A 19,379-nucleotide genomic window follows, 5' to 3' on the forward strand; every position below is an offset into this window, starting at 1 on the left:
TGCAGAGTGCATTAACTCTTGTAACTCTATTTTTTGCACAAGCAGGAAAGGATGAAAATTTTTGCTTGAGAAGTTCCATGGATGTTGCTGAAATTTTAGCATATGGAACTGACAATTTAGTGCTCTGACAGCAAGAGTAGCTGAGGTGTATACTTTTTTACCCCATCTGTCTAGTGCTCGGGAATCCCTATCTGACGGGGTGGGATTCTTAGAAGTTTCTTTAATTCCTTTAGGCCCTTGAGAAATAACCTCAGGGTCAGCAGTAGGATGTTTGAAAAGAAATTTGTGTGAGTCAGGGACTCTATAGTACCTGTCTGGTTTTCTGGGAGCAGGAGGGAGTGTGTCAGGAGTCGAACTGGATTACATAAAAACATCATCCACAACATCCAGGACAGGAGGAATGGCCAGAGGTCTGTGCTATGGAAGATCTAAGAATTCTCAGTCTCTTTTTAGACTGAGGGTAATCCTGACATTCCCATTGGAAATGCTCCCTTAAAGTATGAAGGGTTTCCCCAAAGAAAAATCATTTGGTGGAGAGGCTGAAGGAATGGATTTCTCTGCATCAGAATCCTCATAAGCAGAGAGGGGTTGCCATCTCTTCATATTCAGATGCATCGCAGTCATCAGACTCCTGTTCAGACAAAACTACTGGGGACAGATCTCTTTTTCTTTTGGAAGGGGTAGCTCGGCTTCCCCTGATCAGTATTATAAGGTCTTCCTCCATTTTAAGCATTTGAGACTGAGACAAGGAAACAGGTGTCTTGAGATTGGGTCATCTGTTTCTTGGGCGTGGTTCGTATCCAGGGCCTTAGAAACTCGTTAGTTTTTGAAAGAACGGTAGACGCGAAAGAAGTCGTCGTTTTGTGTCAAGAATCAGTAGTGCGAAATACTTCCTTGGAAGCCCATGCATGCTCAGCGCCTCCGGACCCATCCAAGATGAGAGACAACCGCAGGTTCCATAGTTGAGGGAGAGTTTTGCAGCATACCGGACTCCGAAAGGGTCTCGGTAGCGGCCTGTGAATCCATAGAAGCGGGCATCAGGGGCTGCGAAAGCACCTCATTGAGGACCGGAGAACTGACGACTAGCTTAACGGAAGCATCATCGGTAGGTTTGGACTTGTGCAGTCTGTCTCTGTCTTTATCCTTACATTTTTTCGGAAGATCTGCTGTCGGATGGCTTACTGAAGTCATATTGGAATTCGAGGACTGACAGCGAAAAATATTTAGCTACAATAAGGGCCCAACGAAGTATAGTTCTGGCGTTGAACAAAGCATAAAAGTGACAGTGAGGGACGTCGTGGTCTGGGCCTAAGCAAGTGACGCAGTAAGAATGAAAGTCTCGGTGTGGTATTTGCTTTCCACAGGCGAGACAATTATTAACTTTTTCTGACATCGGTTAGAGCAAGAAAAAAGGATCCCTAATGGGGTACTTCGCTTTAGATGACTTCAGCTTCAATTCGGATAATGAAACTCAGGTAGCAGGCGACCAGCACTCATGCAAACTGCTTCTGCTTCGGGCTCCTTGGTAAAAAAGACTGATGTGATGGCGTCGGCAGTCTTATTTTATACTACTGACGACCTGATATCAGTCCTGAAGCGACCGCAACCGACGCAGAAATACTAAGCCTCTGGTATTCGGGCCGGCCGAGGGCTATCCTGGCAGGGATAACCCAAATGTGATGACTCCAACAGTGAAACACGAAGAACATCACTTTACACTTGTCTTAGCAGTAAATCCTCAGGCTGGTGACACATAGTTCAGGCAACCAAAAAAGACCCATGCAGTTTTTACTGGATCACTACTAGATAACTGACCACACCGTAAATGAAAAGGGCTGCCAGTTAATGATCAACTGTGGTCACAGCTGAAAAATTGACCAGTAAAGAAAGTTTCCTAGCGCAGGTAAGCTGGCCAACCATCTTGTCCTGAAAAGCAAATGAAAAATCTCTTTCATAAAAGTGATCAAACATGGTGCGGCATACATAAACTTCCAGTACCTTACACAGTTAGCAAACTTGGTAAAGTAGGATGCAGAGCTGAAGGAAAGGGAAACCCTTGGTTACATGACAATCCAGTATTACGGTGTCTGTAATTACAATCAAAGTGGACAAGGCTCTCCCAGGGTTTTGACAATCAGGTGTCCTGGAAGCATCCAATGAAATTCTCTTGATGTTTATCATTCCAGAGAAGAAATGACATCACTGAGGATGTAACATCTGCAGTAGCTTTTGCTTCCATGTTAAGGATCACAAATTGTCTCTGTACAGCTGGTTACAGCTGAAGTCTACTTACACCACTTCTCATGATCATGCACAATATGGGTTTAAGGTTTACTTCATATAAGTTGTACCCTTCTGTTAAAATGTCACAAAATACTTGTTAAGAAGACCAGAAACCTGTCTCTACTGTACTGCACTATGCAGTAACCAACATCTTCTGACACCACACAATATTGCATTAAGAAAAGAAACGGATTCAACCTTTCAGCTGAGGATGTATAAGGGAACAAGGTGGGACAAACCTAAAACATAAACATTTAAAATAATCTGATAAAACCTTCAGCAACAACTGCAAAGGAGAGTTTTTTTCCAGTAAAAGAGAAAAAAAAAACATATAGTTAGTCTGGAGAGGCAGGTGTTCACACTACACACATTTTACAGAATGGATAAAAAAGAGCAGAAGCATAGAGAGCGTAGATGAGACAGACTGGTACACTTTGTTAGTTATCAAGTGTAAAGAAATGACTTCCGAAAAATGTAAAGGTTAAAAAAAGATTAGAAGTTAATAGTGTTATTGTTATTTCTTAATAAAATTACAGAAGTTTAGTTGATCCCAGGCTTGCAGCAGCAAAATCAAGACTGGGCCAGTCTGTAACTCTTTGCCATCAAATGATCAATTCAGAATACCCCCTACTGGCTGATCTGTTCTGTCATGTCAATCTTCCTTCAGAGGTACATGTCCCATCTTGGTCCGCATATTTCGGAGAAGGAAAAATATAACCGTTGTAAGACCACACATCACTTCTGCCACCCAGAAGGCCGTGTCCCAGCTGTAGTGTTTGGCGATGGTGCTAAAAGGTAGGCCTGCCAGGAAGCCACCAACTGCAAAAAAGAAAGTAGCACAATGAAAAACTTATAAATAACACAGCAAAACTACCCAAACAATGTATTAGCCTGCTGAAGACCTCACAAGAGTCCACAGTGCAAATATCCTTTTCATACATATAAAGAATACTGCAGTTTGCCTTCACTAAATAAATTAACTTGTGTGCTGATTATGTAATACTTATTCTAGGGGATTGGTGCACTGTGCCCTAACAAGCCTCATCCCTGCTAGGGGACCCTGAAAAAAGTATTACTCACATCAAAAATTATATCCCGCAAAGAGTCCCGTACCTGTTGTACACTACACTATCTCACAAACTCCTTTTACACTGTTCAACATACAACTCCCAAAACTGATGCTGTTTTCTCAAGGCACAATCTTTAGAAGGTTAAAGCTAATTTCACAATATATACTGAGACCTGAATTAATGGTAGGCAAAAAAAAAAAAAAAAAAAAAAAACAGATAAGTTCTTAACAGATCTACTAGAGGTTCATGCTTGATGCATCCTAAGCTGGGTATTAGTTCATCAATTTAAATCCAACATTTTTCCAACAAGCTCATATATTCAGGAATGTCCATGCAATCATCACATATACACCATGACCACTCACCAATTAAATAAGCAAGATTGTCCCTAGAACCTTCCAGTTTGCCCATTCCCACCACCACTAATGAGTGCCTACCTGCAAATCAAGAAATAATGATAAAGATTTGACATCACATTACTTGTAAGCATCTGGCAGTTAGCACATAGTATTTAAACTATGAGCTGTTCATGAGCTGCTTCTTCAAGTCCAGGGTTTTACTCACTCGCCCTCCAATTGCCTAATGTGTGACACTCAACAAGTCAATTACGCAAACAGTGTTCTGAGACAATTGGCAAAATGGGCTAGGCTTCTCAGTGGCTTAATGGACTACATTCCTAGTAACTATGGACAAGTGATGTAAAAGTCTATACTTACCTGCCTTACAGTTAACTAACAGCAGCTGCTGGTGGAATGACACTCATCAGCAGAGGGATACTGAAACAGCATTCCTAACACATCACAGCGGTACCTCTAGTTAATCAAATGGCATGGTAAGATTATACTGGTTACCTCTAGTTAATCAAATGGCATGGTAAGATTATACTGGTTATAGCCAACTAAAAGGACCCTCCTTGATGGGTTCTAGGCTGGCTGAATACCAAGAGTACCGGTACTTCTAGTTAATCAAATGGCATGGTAAGATTATACTGGTTACCTCTAGTTAATCAAATGGCATGGTAAGATTATACTGGTTATTGCCAACTAAAAGGACCCTCCTTGATGGGTTCTAGGCTGGCTGAATACCAAGCAGTACCAGTACCACTAAGGTGAAAGGTGTCAGAGGATTACATCAGGACAGAGCTCAGATGGCAGAGTCCTGCAGAACAGACTTCTCAAAGGTAGCCGAAAACAGGAAAAAGACAATAAACACCCAATAAAGGCGTGAACTGAGGACCAAGTGGTAAAAGTACAAATGTCTCAAAAACAGACATGCTTGAGTCAAGCATTGGAGGCACCCACTCCTCTGGTAGCCCATATTTTGATAATAGTAGTTACTAATACTGACAGGAGAAGGCAACACAATTTACAATCCACCTGGAAAGTGTCTGCTTGGCAAGTGCATGATTGTCCACCCCTGGTGCAAAGGACATGAGCAGTTTGTCCATGAGCAGTCTGTCCATTTACCTAAAGTTGTAATCCCCCTTAGCTAGCACTTGAACTGATGATGCATATCCAGACTATGATGGGCCCTCTCTTTCCTGGTTTCTGTCAAGAAAATCAGAAAATGAAGTGAGTGCTTCCCTCTCCACACTGAGTGTGGAACACAATGACCAGGGACTACTTCCACTGGGAGACTATCGCCAGATCTCTTACCATATTACCAAAATGCACACCATGGTTCTAAGCACTTCCTATGTGTTAATGGATCGACTGCATCAAGCTATTACATTTCTAAAAGGAAGCTTCCTTGCAGTTGTGGTGGATGGGGGTATTACAATCCAGTCTCACTAAAAGGACGACATCTTGCAGTTGTGGTGGCTGGGGTATTCCGATCTAGTCCCACTAAAAGGGCATCTCCTTGCAGTTGAGGTGTAGGGGTATTCCAATTTGACCCTACTAAAAGGACATGTTCTTGAATCTGTAGTGGCTAGGGTATTCCAGTCTCATCCCACTAATAGGATGTTTCCTTGAAGTTGTGGTGGCTGGGGTATTCCAATCTGATCCCACTAATAGGATGTTTCCTTGCAATTGTGGCGGATGGGGTATTCCAATTCCTTCCCACAAAAAGGACATTTCCTTACAGTTGCGGTGGCTGGGCTATTCCAATCTGGTCCCACTAAAAGTACATTTCCTTGCATTTATGGTGGCCTGGGTATTCCAACCTGGTCCCAGAAATCCTCCAGTTACATTAGAACTGGATTTCTCTTCTTACATACCCTCTACATTTGCATAGCTAATTTCATAAGAATGCCATTCTAACTGGGCTGTATGTCTGAAACTGTCTCCCTCCTGAATATTGTTCCTTTAAAAATCCCCAAAATCAAATTCTCAGCCTCTGTCTCCCACAGCAAAGAAAAATCCTCAAGCCTCTCCAAGATACCCAAAAAAGCACTTTATATCTCTCTATATAGAACATATGCTGTTCAATAACACATATGAGGAAATGCAATAAAATAGTCAATATTTGGTTTAGTATTTATTTACTACACATTTGCAATAAAATGCACATATTCATTGATTGCTATCTTTCTGTATGTAGTCTAAGCCAAGCCAAAATAATAATAAAGTTAATGTTTTGACTGCACAGCATTTTTCAGACTTGCTTGTACCTGTGTGCTACACTCTAAACGCATCCATACAGCATATATAGTGAGCCTATTCATCTCTCTCTCTCTCGTTCCTCACCATCCATCATCTTTTCTCTTAAACATTCTACCTCCCAAACTCCCTCTGTCTATAATCTCCCCTTTGTTTTTGGAATAGTCCGCTATCTGGGATCATCAGCTCAGAATCATGGTACTGCATTACATTTGCTTAATGGCAGACAAACAATTAATCTTATTTAGTATGTGCATAATGTGCAATTAACATTCTTCCCATCATCCATCCCTACCTGGCCTGCTCACCTTACATAAGCCTGTGCAATACACTGCTGCATGTCTCTGTGGATTCCCTCAACATCCATTCAAGTAGTCCAATCCACAGGACCACAGCCCTCTCTGTGAAGTATTTTCAGAAGCAAGGAAGTAGCCAGTCCCATTAACTTGTACCTGTGTTCACACTTCTGAACCATTCTGAATTCCTCAGCGTTTACCGGTTTTGAGGAGAAAATAATGGGGTGCCATGAATTCCCAAGTGGCCCTTTTAACTTCTGATATATATATATATATATATATATATATATATATATAGTTTTACTTTATAATCTTGACATACTGAAATATCGAATTTCAGTATCTCAAGAACATAAAGTCGAATTTTTAAAATAGCGAAACTTCATAACCGCGAATCCGGAAATGTTGAAGTCGCATTTATGGTGTTCCGGTAAGTGACATGGCATGTACTGTGTGCCTTGATGTACGGTTTGGTGTGTGGATTTGGCTGGAGATTAAGGTAAGTGAATATTTTTTTAAGGGTTTTTGGGTAGGTATTTGAGTGCATGTGAGTGTGTTCTGAAGTTTTAGGTGAGGGTTAGGGTAGGTAGTTAAAAGTATGATTGTTTTAGTGTTGAAAGTGGTGATGTTTGTATATATGTGATGTGTGTGTGCGAGGGAATTGTAGTGTGTGTAGTTGTGAGTTTACTGTCTTTTTCTGTTTGGTGCGACCTCACAGTTAGTATATATAAGCAGCCCCCCTGCTTATTTGTAGGGTAGGTTTGTTTATTTATGTTTTCGCGTTTGTGTGTGTTTTGTTTGTTTGTTTGTAGTTTGGGAAGGATGGTGTATGCGCTGTGTGGTGTATGGTGTGTTTATGTTAGTGAGTTTGAATTTCACGCTTTTGGGGTATCTGTATTTTGAAAATTCGGCTTTATGGTCTCGAGATACTGAAATTCGATATTTCAGTATTTCAAGATTATAAAGTGAAACCTACACATATATATATATATATATATATATATATATATATATATATATATATATATATATATATATATATATATTATATACACACACACACACACACACACACACACACACACACACACACACACACACAGCATCCCAACTTTAAATTTATGGATGACATCACCACTCATGGCCAGCGTACAGGGGTGTGTGTGTGATGATTGCCTGTTAAATTCTTGACATGGGACTCATAGCTCTCAATCATCCCGAATTAACCGGGAGCACTCGTTTTTAAGCATAAATAAGCTTACTTTCCGAGTGCCCGGTTTGGGTGCAAGTACACCCGAGATCTGCAGTAAAGCACGCTCTGTTCTGGCTGAAGACGTCTCAGCCAATCAGAGCATTGCTTTACTGCAGCTGTTTTGCATGCAGCCAGCCAGCATGCGCCTTCGATTATTATTTTTTCTGTTTATGCGGAAGTAGAAGTTGGGAACTTATGCGGCTGCAGCGGACCTGGTATGGATGGAGGGTTCAATTAGGTCCTTTCAGTCTGCATATCAGCAGCATCGATGGATGGTGGAAGGCTACCAATCTCTGGGGGTTGAGTGAGCATGGCGTGCTACTTGAGAGATTAAGGAATATCGTGCTGTTTTACTTTGCACAGCCTGAGAGAAGAGCTAGCTAATTCATCTTTGATCGAGAGGGACACAGAGCGGAGGGGGAATTTTAGAGCTCCAGCTTGCCTTGCCGTGGTGGTGGTTCATCGTTTCTATTCTTCGTGCCTGTGGGGTTTGGAATTGTTCCCGGGAGGTCTGTGGTTTCCAGTCTTTCTCCTTCTCTGGACCGTCACTGTGAGTTTGATCCGATCGAGGATTTTATTTTATTTATGTTCAGTTAGGTAAGTAAGCAGCTTTACAAAAATAGCCTTTTGTGTTTTTTTTACGTATGCTGTTTCTTTTATGACATTTCTCTCATTTTTGTGTTTATGCGACTGTGGAACTGGGATATGTAAGCTCAGGGATGTGCGTTTTGTGTTTTTTGTCTGAGCAAAGGTTTTGCCAGTTATATCCTTGTCCAGATGTAACTTCTTGAGTCATAATGGAAAATTTTAATTGCAGTTAAAACAGGGAAGTCCTTTGTGTTTTTCTGTCAAAATGCCACCCCTATTAGTGCCTTTTTTAGACAAAGTTCAAATGACAAAACCACCACCGCAACAGGTACAAGCATGCACAATCTGAAAGTAATGCTACTCAATGCTAGAAGTCTAAACCTCAAAATGCACTCACTCGAGGCACTCCTAAAAATAGACAACATCGATATCTGTGCAGTAACTGAGACCTGGTTCAAGGCTCCAGAGAGCACCCCTGCAATACTAGGCTACAACTCTTACCACACTTTTCAGCCACCAAACCAGGATCGAAACACTAAAGGTGGAGGAGTGTCCATATTCACCAAGGATATTTACACCACCAGGTTAGTTGCCCAACACAATGTGTCTGAAATTCTCCAGGTGCAACTAACACTAGGGAAGACTGCAATCCAAATTGCAGCTTGCTACAGATCCCCCACCATGCTCCAAGATTCTCACTACACCTTTCTAAACATACTGAAAAATATTAATATACAACCAAACACCCTAATACTGGGTGATTTCAACTACCCTGCCATTAACTGGGAAAACTACTCGTGTACTAACAACTTTGCCCAATGGTTCTTGGAATTCATAAATTCCAGTGCCCTGGATCAACTAATCCAGTCCCACCAGGAGATCCAATATCCTAGACCTGGTCATTACCAACATGGGAAATCGATGCTCCACACCTATGGTCACCCCCTCGTTGGTCAGGTCAGACCATAAGCTAATCACCCTTAACATCCACATCCCACCCCCACCCACCAGTAAGGAAACCTCCATAAAAAAACTTCTCCAAAGCCAACAAACTTCATGACACCCATGCAGACGGGAACTGAAAGTTCAACTGCTGAGTCCTACACCAAGGCACTGTACGAGCACATCCACTCATGCATGATCGTGCCATCCCAAATAGAACCAAGATGCTCTCCTCCAAAAAAAAGGAAGCCAATCTGGTGGTCCCTTGCCATAAACAAACTTTACAACAAAAGGAAGAAACTGTTGCACAAAACAGGAAAATCCCAGGATGCAAAAAAACTCCCTTACCAGCCTCAGTAAGAAGCCGAGATCCCCCATAAAATCCTCCAAAGCTAGTTACAAAAATAAAATTGCCAAAGATTCCAAAGACAACCACAAGGCATTCTATAACTGTCAAGAATCTAAATGGCAATGCTCAGATCTGCTCTGAGCTACAACAGAATGGCATTGAATATACTGATCCCAAGGATATTGCCAATATCCTGGCAGATCGATTCAGTGCCAACTTCACCCCTCTCTCACCCCTTAAATTGCCCATTTCAGTACCAGAAGATTGCCAAATTCCAGTAATAATGGCCACACAGGTAAAAAACGCACTCTCCAAAGCTTAGAATACAGCATCCATGGGACCAGATGACATCCCGGGCTGTGTCCTACATGAACTACAAAATGAACTGGCACCTCACCTAAGTGCCATGTTTAATCATACCCTCACCTCAGGCTTCGTGCCCACTGAGTGGCACACAGCTACAATTATCCCACTCCACAAAGGAGGGATCCACCTTGGATCCCAGGAACGACCCCCCTATCAGTCTGACGAGCCTGATCTGCAAGGCCATGGAACGTATTTTCATGGAACTTATAAACAAAGACATTGGCAACCTTAAAACACTGGACCCCACCCAGTTTGGGTTCGTGAAGGGCCGATTCTTATCTCCTAAACCTGATTGACTTCTTCAAATCAGTCTCCAGAGCCATGGACGAGGGTAAGGCAGTCCACACAGCCTATCTGGACCTCGCCAAGGCCTTTGACACCACCCCCCACTCTGGAATCATAGATAAACTTACTAAGCTGGGCATTAATCCCTACATCACACGATGGGTTGCCAACTGGCTTACTGACAGAACCTAGACTGTAAAAGTAGCTGACTCCAAATCCAGCCCCAGACAAGTGGAGTACCTCAGAGTTCAGTCCTGGGACCTTTCTTGTTTGGCATCTACTTCTCTGAAGTACAAGCCAACACTAAGGGACTCTGGCTAACAAAGTTCTCAGATGACTGCAAACTGGGAGCCATTATTGAATCCCCAAATGATGTGGATACTCTACAAAAGAGCCTTACAGAAACAGATGCTTGGTGCCAGAGCCATGACCTCAAGCTCAATGCCAAGAAATGTATAGTTATCCCCTTTGGGAAAAAAAACATGTACCCGTGAATTACCACATAGGTGGCAGTACACTAAACAAGTGTGATAAGAGACTTAGGAACACAGCTGGACAGTGGTCTCACCTTCAATAACCACATCGCCACAACAGTCAGGAAATCCTACTATGTGGCACACCTCATCACTAAGGGACTTCAATCCAGAAAAAGGGATTCATTGTCCCACTGTACTCATCCCTCATTAGACCCATTATAGAATACAACGCCCCATTTAGTATGTACCTCTCAAGACATCTGCAACAACTGGAAAGGCCGCAGAAATACCTCACTAAAAGAATCACAGGCCTAAAGCAGATGCCCTGTGCTGACCGCCTTAAAAAACTCCAGCTATACTCTATCGCATACAGTCTACTCTGAGGCAATCTCTGCTTAACATATAAGGCCATATCAAACCCAGAGCTGTTGGACATGCTACACTTAAAGAAATCCCAATCCCTCAGAGCCACATGCTCCAGGGATCTAAACTTTGTCATCACAATAAACAAAACATGCTGGAGGGATAGGTTCCTGACCCAGAGACTCCCCAGACTCTGGAATAGACTGCCCATACATGTCAAGCAGAGCACCTCTTTGGCCCTCTTCAAAAGGAACCTTGATGATTGGATGGGAGAAAGGAAATTCACCCCAGGGATCACGTCAGTCGCCCTGCTAGACAGGGGTCCAGGGAATTAAATAGTGTGGGAAGAAATAGCCAGGGAATTGTTATGGCTAGGCTTGTGTAGGCCCTAGGGCCGATAGCCTAGTACCAACCTATGAACCTAAATGCAGAAAACAAACTCATTTGATTTGTGAACTGGTTGTTTTAATGTCAGTACTTTTTTCTGTCAAAAGTGAAATGTTTTTATAAAAAATCTGTTGTCTTGTTTACTTGCCAAACAGGTCCTGATATCAGCTTAGATGAGACTGTTAATGATATTCCAGTCATCCATTTGTGGAGATTGGCTGGGTATCTGTTCTGTAAATGTCAGAAGCAGAAAATATTTCACTCTGTCTTAATAGCAGAGGTTATTCTCTCTCAAATATTACAAATTTTCTGTATATTTTCTCATTGTTCTTTCTGAAGTATGTCTGACTGATCTGCAGTCAGTTTGAAATATGTAAAGTACACAGATGTCTACAAAAAAATCCCTTCTAATATGGAAATGGATTAGTATTTATTTATAAGGTTTATGTGTTCTTTACTAGAAACGGACTGATTTCTATTTAACGCATTCCGCCATGAGTAATGAAAGGAAACAGACTATTCACTCTGGTAGTGTAGAAGAGAGGACAAATGATATGAGCTCCCATGTTAGCTTTGTCTTACAGTGCAGAGTTTGATTCCTCCAGGCATTGTTTGCATAGAGTACTTTTTTTTCCATTTGATAACCTGGGTATACTAGAGTATAAATCTGAGCAAGTCAAGTAACTGGACAGTTCTTTCAGAATGCTCCTGCAAATAAACAAATCGCTTAAACTCTGGCATAAAAATCACTGGGCTGAATTAACTACAGTCTGTTTGTTTTGCCTTTAATAAACAAATCCTGTATCCAATTTCCTTAAAAAATAAACATATTAAAATATGAGAGCTGTATTTCTGAATGTAGCAAAGTAGAATTCCTTACTAAACGCACACATACTAACAGCATATACATGTACAAAACAGCCATTAAATATGTATAACAAGGAAGCAGAGAAGTTAGAGCACCATTCTTCAGTAGTGTGTGTGTATTGTTCCTGTACAGGTAGTTTTCCTTTTTTTTTGGTTACTTCTTCCTTAAGTTAAGTATTTACTACCCTTAACACTGGAAAACTACATTTCGTTGGTAATAGGTTTCACAGACACACACACGTTGCAATTTTCTTCCTTAAACAAGGTTTTGGTGAAGAACTTTAGGGTTGTTTTGATGCATCCCAAACTCGGGTGCATAGATTAGACCAACATATTAGTCTTAGGCGATTCCATATAAAAATTATGGTAATCTTAATGTTTGTGTTATAAAGATTTCTCATTAAACAAAAAATTAACAGTTACTCCAAACAGAAAGGTACATTTTCTTGTTTTAATTGTTCATGCTGCCCTGACATAAGTTCTTCTAACACCTACATTCATCCCATTAATAAGAAAAAAAATTATTTTAGATGTTGGGCAACATGTAATACAACTTTGACAATCTATTTGGCTACATGCACATTATGTATGGCATTTTATGTAGGAAAATCTACTCGAAAACTTAAAAATCGAATTATAGAACATAAATCGGACATTAGAAGGGGTATAGGCGGCACAGTGGTACAGTGGTTAACATTGTCACCTCACAGCAAGAGGTTCTCTGGTTCGATTCTCGGCTGGGGTGCCTTCTGTGTGGAGTTTGCATGTTCTCCCTGTGTTCGCGTGGGTTTCCTCCGGGTACTCCGGTTTCCTCCCACATTCCAAAGACATGCATCTGGAGCATTTCTCCCCGGGCCTCCGCTGAAAACAGGCTCTGTGGAACCTAGTCGGACATTCCCGGTCAACAAATGTTAAATAAACAAATGTTAAATAAATAAATAAATAAAATAAATAAATACTAACAAATGCATAAGCTAAACATGTAGATGAAGAGGGACTGGCACATAGTTTTGTATTTAGGGTCATAGATGTTTTAAACCAAGTTTAAGAAGAGGGGACATTAACACCAAATTGGAAAAGAAGGAATATGAGTGGATTATTCGACTTCAAGCGGACTGTCCATCTGGAATTAACAAACAAGTTTCTATCAAGCTAATTTTGAAATATAAACAACAATATATGAAACTTTGATAAAATGGAATGATTGTTTTTGTTACTTAGTTATCTTTCTTTTTATTGAATTATAATGAATTAATGATATGTATCTTTAAACTTCAATGTTTATTAATTAATATATTTATATGATAGGTTAGGTTGTGTCATGTGATTATTTTAATGTTGTATAATAGAATGTATATGGCAGAGAAAGTACAGTTGTGCACCTACCATAAATGTAGATGTTCGAGTGTATTCACTGTTGCAGTCATTACACTTGGGTTATCCTGCTGGCAGGCTACTCGCAGTTGGCCTGAATTCCAAAGTCTTGGTCTGGCGTCGGTTGCTGTCACCTCCTCCCTGACGTCAGTGCACCAGGGGTATAAAAGATGCAGCAGACGCCATTTTCTTCAGTTTTTTCTTGCCCCAGATGTCAGGTGCCCCCAAAAGGGTAGGCTGAAAATGATGCCAATAAAAAATCATGCACTAAAATATAACAATACCTTCATCTACAAGCAAATACACCACATAGATTGTATAGAATAGAGAAGTACAGATAAGTCCCAGCAAAGAAAGGGGGATGGTGGGTGGGTAACCTGGACTGCAACAGTGAATACACTCGAACATCTACATTTATGGTAGGTACACAACTGTACTATGTTCATCATGTTTCACTGTTGCAGTCATTACACTTGGGTTGAATCCCAAAGCTGAGGTTGGGTGGCTGGGTCTAAATAGAGTTAGAAATGGCAATGAGGCCCTGCAGAACTGCAGTGGCAAAGCCTGCTCTGGATTTAGAGTAGAGAGGCAAGTGGTAATGCTTGGTAAAAGTGTGCACTGAACTCCAAGTTGCAGCCTCTAAAATGTCTTTGGTTGGTACTCCTCTGAGGAAGGCTGTTGAAGTGGCTGCTGCTCTGGTTGAATGTGGCCTAATGCCCTTAGGCACTGATTTGCCATGTTGTGCATAGCAGAAATGAATGCAGTGACCTCTCCATTTTTGAAATATTCTGCTTACAGATAGCTTTTCCTTGTGATCCTGCAGCATATGCCACTAAGAGCTGCTCAGTCTTTCTGAAAGCTTTAGTTCTGTCCAAGTAGAAGCGTAGCTGCCTGTGAATGTCCAAAGAATGTAAGAGTCTCTCACCCTTATTCTGTGGGTTTGGATAAAAGGTAGGCAAATGAATGGTTTGGTTAAGGGCCACACTGGACACTACCTTAGGCATAACTGTCGGGTTCGTCCTCAGAGAAACCCTGTCTGGATGGAAAATGATAAAAGGTTCCACAGCCATGAGTGCCTGTAACTCGGAGACTCATCTTGCAGAGGTTATTGCTAGGAGCAGAGCTGTTTTCCATGATAAAAACTTTATCTCAGCTGTATTGGCTGGCTCAAATGGCGGCAGTGTAAATTTTTCCAAGATATAGTTGAGGTCCCATGCAGGTATTGGTGCTCTCCTTGGGGGTCTTAAGTTTTTGGCCCCTCTGAGGTACTGCCTTAGCAATGGATGAGAAAAAAAGAGGTGGTTCTGTATTGTAATGAGCTGAAATGGCAGAGGCATGGATTTTAATTGATGAAAAGGATAGGCCTTTGTCCAGCATCTCAGTTAGGTATTGCAAAATCTGACGAATATTTGGTATAACCATGTTAATTCCTTATGACTGGTTCCAAACGCAGAATCTCTTCCATTTTTCTGCATAAGATTTTCTGGTACTGGGCCTCCTGGCCTCTAAAATAACATCCATCACTGCTTTGGAGAGAGGTATGTTCTGAATGGCTACATTATCCGCCATGCTGCCAGATTTGGGGTCCTGAGTTGGCTGTGCAGGATCCGATTGTTTTGTTGGGTCAGTAAGTGAGGAATTAGAGGTAATTGTCCAGGCTGGGCCTTGAGACAAGCTCTTTAGGATTGGGTACCAGTGCTGGTGGGGCCAGTATGGGGCAATCAGAATAACTTTTGGCTTCTCTTGTCTGACCTTTAGGAGTACCTTGGGGAGGAGAGGCAGAGGAGGAAAGGCATAAACTGTTGGTTTCCCAGGTGAATGATAAAGCATCCACTTTCCATGCTTGCTTGTGATAAGTCCTTGTGCAGAACCTCTGTAGTTGTCAGTTGTGGGGCAGGCAAATAGATCTATGTCTGGGCATCCCCATTCCTTTGTTATCATGCTGAAGACTTGTGGATCCAGTTTCCACTCATGGGGATCTGTGAGGTTTCTGCTTAGTTAGTCTGCCAGAGTATTTATCTTTCCTGGCAGGAATTGTGCTTGCAGGTGTACTTGATAAGTCAATGCTGTGTCCCACAAAGTCATGGCTTGTCTGCAGAGGGGGTAGGAATGTGTGCCTCCCTGCTTGTTTATGTACCACATGACTGTATTATTGTCTGTCCTTATCAGTAGTTGTCCTGGATGAAGTAGATCCTTGAAAGCTGTCAGGGCATTCTGAACAGCTAGCATCTCTTTTTGATTGATATGAAGATGCCTTTTGGCTTGTGGGCCATGTGCCCTGAATACATCTTCCTGCCATGTGGGCTCCCCAGGCATAATCTGATGTATCTGTTATTGACTGCCTGGCTGTGGGTTGGTTGAATGGCTGTCCCTTGTTGTGGTGACAGGCCTGTGCCCACCATCGAAACTCCTGTTGCAGGCAAGGAAGGAGGGTAATTAATGTTTCCAGGCTGTGGCAATGTTGAGTCCAAACACTTTTTAGATACCATTGTAGTTTCCTCATATGCAGTCTGACATATGGAATTAGTAGAATGCAGGATGCCATGAAGCCCAAAGCCTGCAGAATTTTTCTTGCAGATAACTGGGTCTTTGTTGCCAACATTTTGAAGTAAGAAGTCAGTTGCCTTTGTTTGTCTGGCGTGAGATAAGCCATCTGGGCAATTGTATTTAAGCTTGCACCCAGGAATATTATCTCTTGAGAGGGTACTAGTTTTGATTTCTTTTCGTTTACTGTGTACCCTAGGCAAATTAATAATCTTTTTACAAACGCTAGATGTTTTAGTAAAATGTCCTTGGTCTCTGCTTGAATAAGGCAGTCGTCCAAATAAGGATATATTGGAATTCCTCTTTGTCTGAAAAATGCAATTACTGGTGCCATGCATTTTGTGAAGACCCTGGGCGCAGTAGATAAGCCAAAGGGCAGTGCAGAGAATTGGTAGTGCATTGAGCCAGCTATGAATCTGAGGTATCTTCTGCAAGACTGTCTGATTGGGACATGCAGGTATGCCTCTTTTAGGTCCAAAGTTACAAGCCAAGCCTTCTTGCCCAACATGGGCAGAAGCTGCTGCAGAGTCAACATTTTGAATTTTGGAACGTCCAGAAAAGTATTTAGAATAGACAGGTTCAGTATTGGTCTCCAGGCTTTGTCCTTTCTGGGTACCAAGAAAAGTCTTGAGTTAAAATCCTTGTCCATGCTCTTGCTGTGGTACTTGCTGAATGGCCCTCATGTCCATGAGGGATGAAACTTGTTTTTGCGCGTCTGCCCATTGATTGTGTGGCAGGTCTGGCATACCTTTTGCCCTTGGCAGGGTGTGAAAGTGGAACCTGAAGCCCTGGGACACTATATTCAAGACCTATTTGTCCTGGTTGATCCTGTGCCAATTCTGTGAAAAAAGTGCTAGTTTTCCCCCCAAGGGGGTTGCCAAAGAATAAGTGCTTGGTGCTAGCAGAGGAAAGTCATTGGGACTGTTTCCTGTATGGCTGTGATTTGTCTTCTCCACTTTTGGAGGTTGAAGCGCCCCACTGTTTAGGCCTGTATGAGCCCTGGGGCTGGGGTCTGCCTCTGGGACTTCTGTACCTGCCTCTTTGTGGCCTGTCTGACACTGGAAAGGACCAATTCTTTGTAGGCCAGTTCCTGCTAAATCTGGGTGGCTGTACTTGTAAGAAATCCTTTACTGTTTGCATAGATTTCGCTTTTCCTACATTTTCTTCAACACCTCCTCTGCTTTAACACCAAATAAAGTATCATGCTGTAATGGAGCATCTAATAATTTTGCTTTAACATGATAAGGCAGATTCTGTTCCTTTAACCAAGCATGCCTCCTAATGACAGAACTCGTAACTGTGGCCCTGCAAGAGGCCTCCAGAGAATCAAAGCCACATTGCAATGTATGCTTTCCCACTTGTTCAGTTGCATGCAATAAATCCTGCATTTCCTTATTTTCAGCACAATCAGAATTAGTCAACATTTTCTGTTTAAGTAGTGACATTAAGTATTGCTGATATTTAAGCATATGAAATTGACAGTTTAATCCCTCACAGCCAAAGTAGCAGAAGTGTAAATCTTTTTGCCCCATCTGTCTCGTGCCCTTGAATCCCTATCAGAGGGAATATGATTTTTTGCAGTTGAAGCCTTGACCCCTTTGGGACCCTGAGAAATGGTTTCTGGGTCAGCAGCAGGGTTTTTTTTTATAAAGAAATTTATGTGAATCCGGAACCCTGTAGTATCGGTCTGGTTTAGCAGGGGCAGGGTATAAAGAGTCAGGAGAAAGGCCAGACTCTTAAAATACATCATCCACAATGTCTAACACAGGGGGAATAGCAAGAGGCCCTTGCTGAGGTAGTAAAAGGAAATCTCTAAGCCTTTTCTTTGATTCTGAGTAGTCTTTGCTCTCCTAGTGGAAGTGCTCCCGCATGGTATGCAAGGTTTCCCCAAAAGAATAATCCTCAGGAGGAGAGGCTGAAGGGATAGATTCTTCAGCATCAGAATCCTCATAAGGAGGAAGAGAGTATTCCTGCTCAGAGGAGGAGTCAGAGGAAATGGAAACCTGATCTGAAGATTCATATTCTGTCTCTTGCCTAGGCCTCTTATCAGGAGGGGGATGTGAACCCCTGATCAAGGTAATTAGGTCTTTCTTCGGCCATTTTGAGCATCTGTTTTTTAGGCATGGAAGTCTGTCCAGGAGAATGCTGTAACTTGCTTCTTTGTCTTTAGAGCTGCTTTAGTCTTTGCCTTTGAAGCTGTAGTTGGCTTAACATATAACTGTGTAGGTCTGAAAACACCCTCAGAAGCCGATGCCTGCTCAGCGGCTCCGGACCCATCTGAGGGAATAGTTTCCGAGTGTCCAATACCTTGAGTATCCAGAGGCCTAGTTGGCTCCACGTGGGAGTCGGCAACAGCCTGTGGCTCTGAGGCAGCGGGTTACAGAGGCTGCAAAAGCGCCTGAGAACCAGCGAACCAGCGACTGGCTTAGCGGTAGCCTCATCGTCGGTTCTGGACCTCGGATGCCTGTCCTTTTCTTTTTCCTTGCGCTTTTTGTAAACTCCGGTCGTCGGCTGTTCCGACGGTATTATATAACTGAATCTTCGGCCAAAGTAATGAAAGGCAAAATCGTTGTTGTGTCTTTCGGCTTTTCCCGGTTAGGGGTCGCCACAGTGGAACTCCGGTCCGTTAATGATTGGTAGTTGATTTTTACGTGCCGAGTTACCAGCCCTGACGCACAACCTTCAATGAAAGTACGCCCCTTCACGCATGTCTCCACGTAGAAGACACTCTAGCTGAGAATCGAACCGGACAGCATCTTACTGTGAGGCGACAACGCTACCGCAGCAACAAAGCCAAAATCGTACCGACGCTTAATAGTGCGTTGGTTAAATCTAGCGCAAAACCAACAGCTAGCAACGTTGTGATCAGGGCCTAGGCAAGGAATACATTAAGAATGAAAATCCTTATGAGGTATTTGCTTCCCACAAGAAATACAATTGTTAACTTTTTCTGACATCGGTCTGGAGCAAGAAAAAAGTTTCCCCAATGGGGTACTTAGCTTTAATGAAGACTTCGGATCTGAAATTCGTCTTTGAAAATCTCAGGAGTTGGCCGACTGGCACATGCAAACTGCTTTTGCTTCGGGCACCGCGGGGCAAGAAAGACTGAAGAAAATGGCGTCTGCTGCATCTTTTATACCCCTGGTGCACTGACGTCAGGGAGGAGGTGACAGCAACCAACGCTGGACCAAGACTTTGGAATTCAGGCCGACTACAGGTAGCCTGCCAGCAGGATAACCCAAGTGTAATGACTGCAACAGTGAAACACGATGAACATCTTGTAACACTGATGAAGGACCTTGTCCGAAAGCTTTGTTTTGGAAAACTGGAATATCTG

General features: G+C 42.3%; 1 protein-coding gene across 1 annotated transcript in view; it reads right to left on the bottom strand.

Annotated features, from left to right (window-relative positions):
- Positions 1 to 1,664: 1,664 nt before the first annotated feature.
- The window catches only part of SLC37A4 (solute carrier family 37 member 4), a 345,044-nt gene continuing 327,329 nt past the window's right edge, over positions 1,665 to 19,379 (bottom strand). Inside the window, exon 11 of the mRNA XM_044079443.1 lies at positions 1,665 to 3,102. Coding sequence (XP_043935378.1) covers positions 2,936 to 3,102 — 167 coding nt within the window. The 3' untranslated portion in view covers positions 1,665 to 2,935. The remainder of the gene's footprint in view (positions 3,103 to 19,379) is intronic.

The sequence above is a fragment of the Protopterus annectens genome, chromosome 8.part0, assembly GCF_019279795.1.
Source record: "Protopterus annectens isolate FY-2018-M chromosome 8.part0, PAN1.0, whole genome shotgun sequence".
NCBI classification, from domain to species: Eukaryota; Metazoa; Chordata; order Ceratodontiformes; family Protopteridae; genus Protopterus; species Protopterus annectens.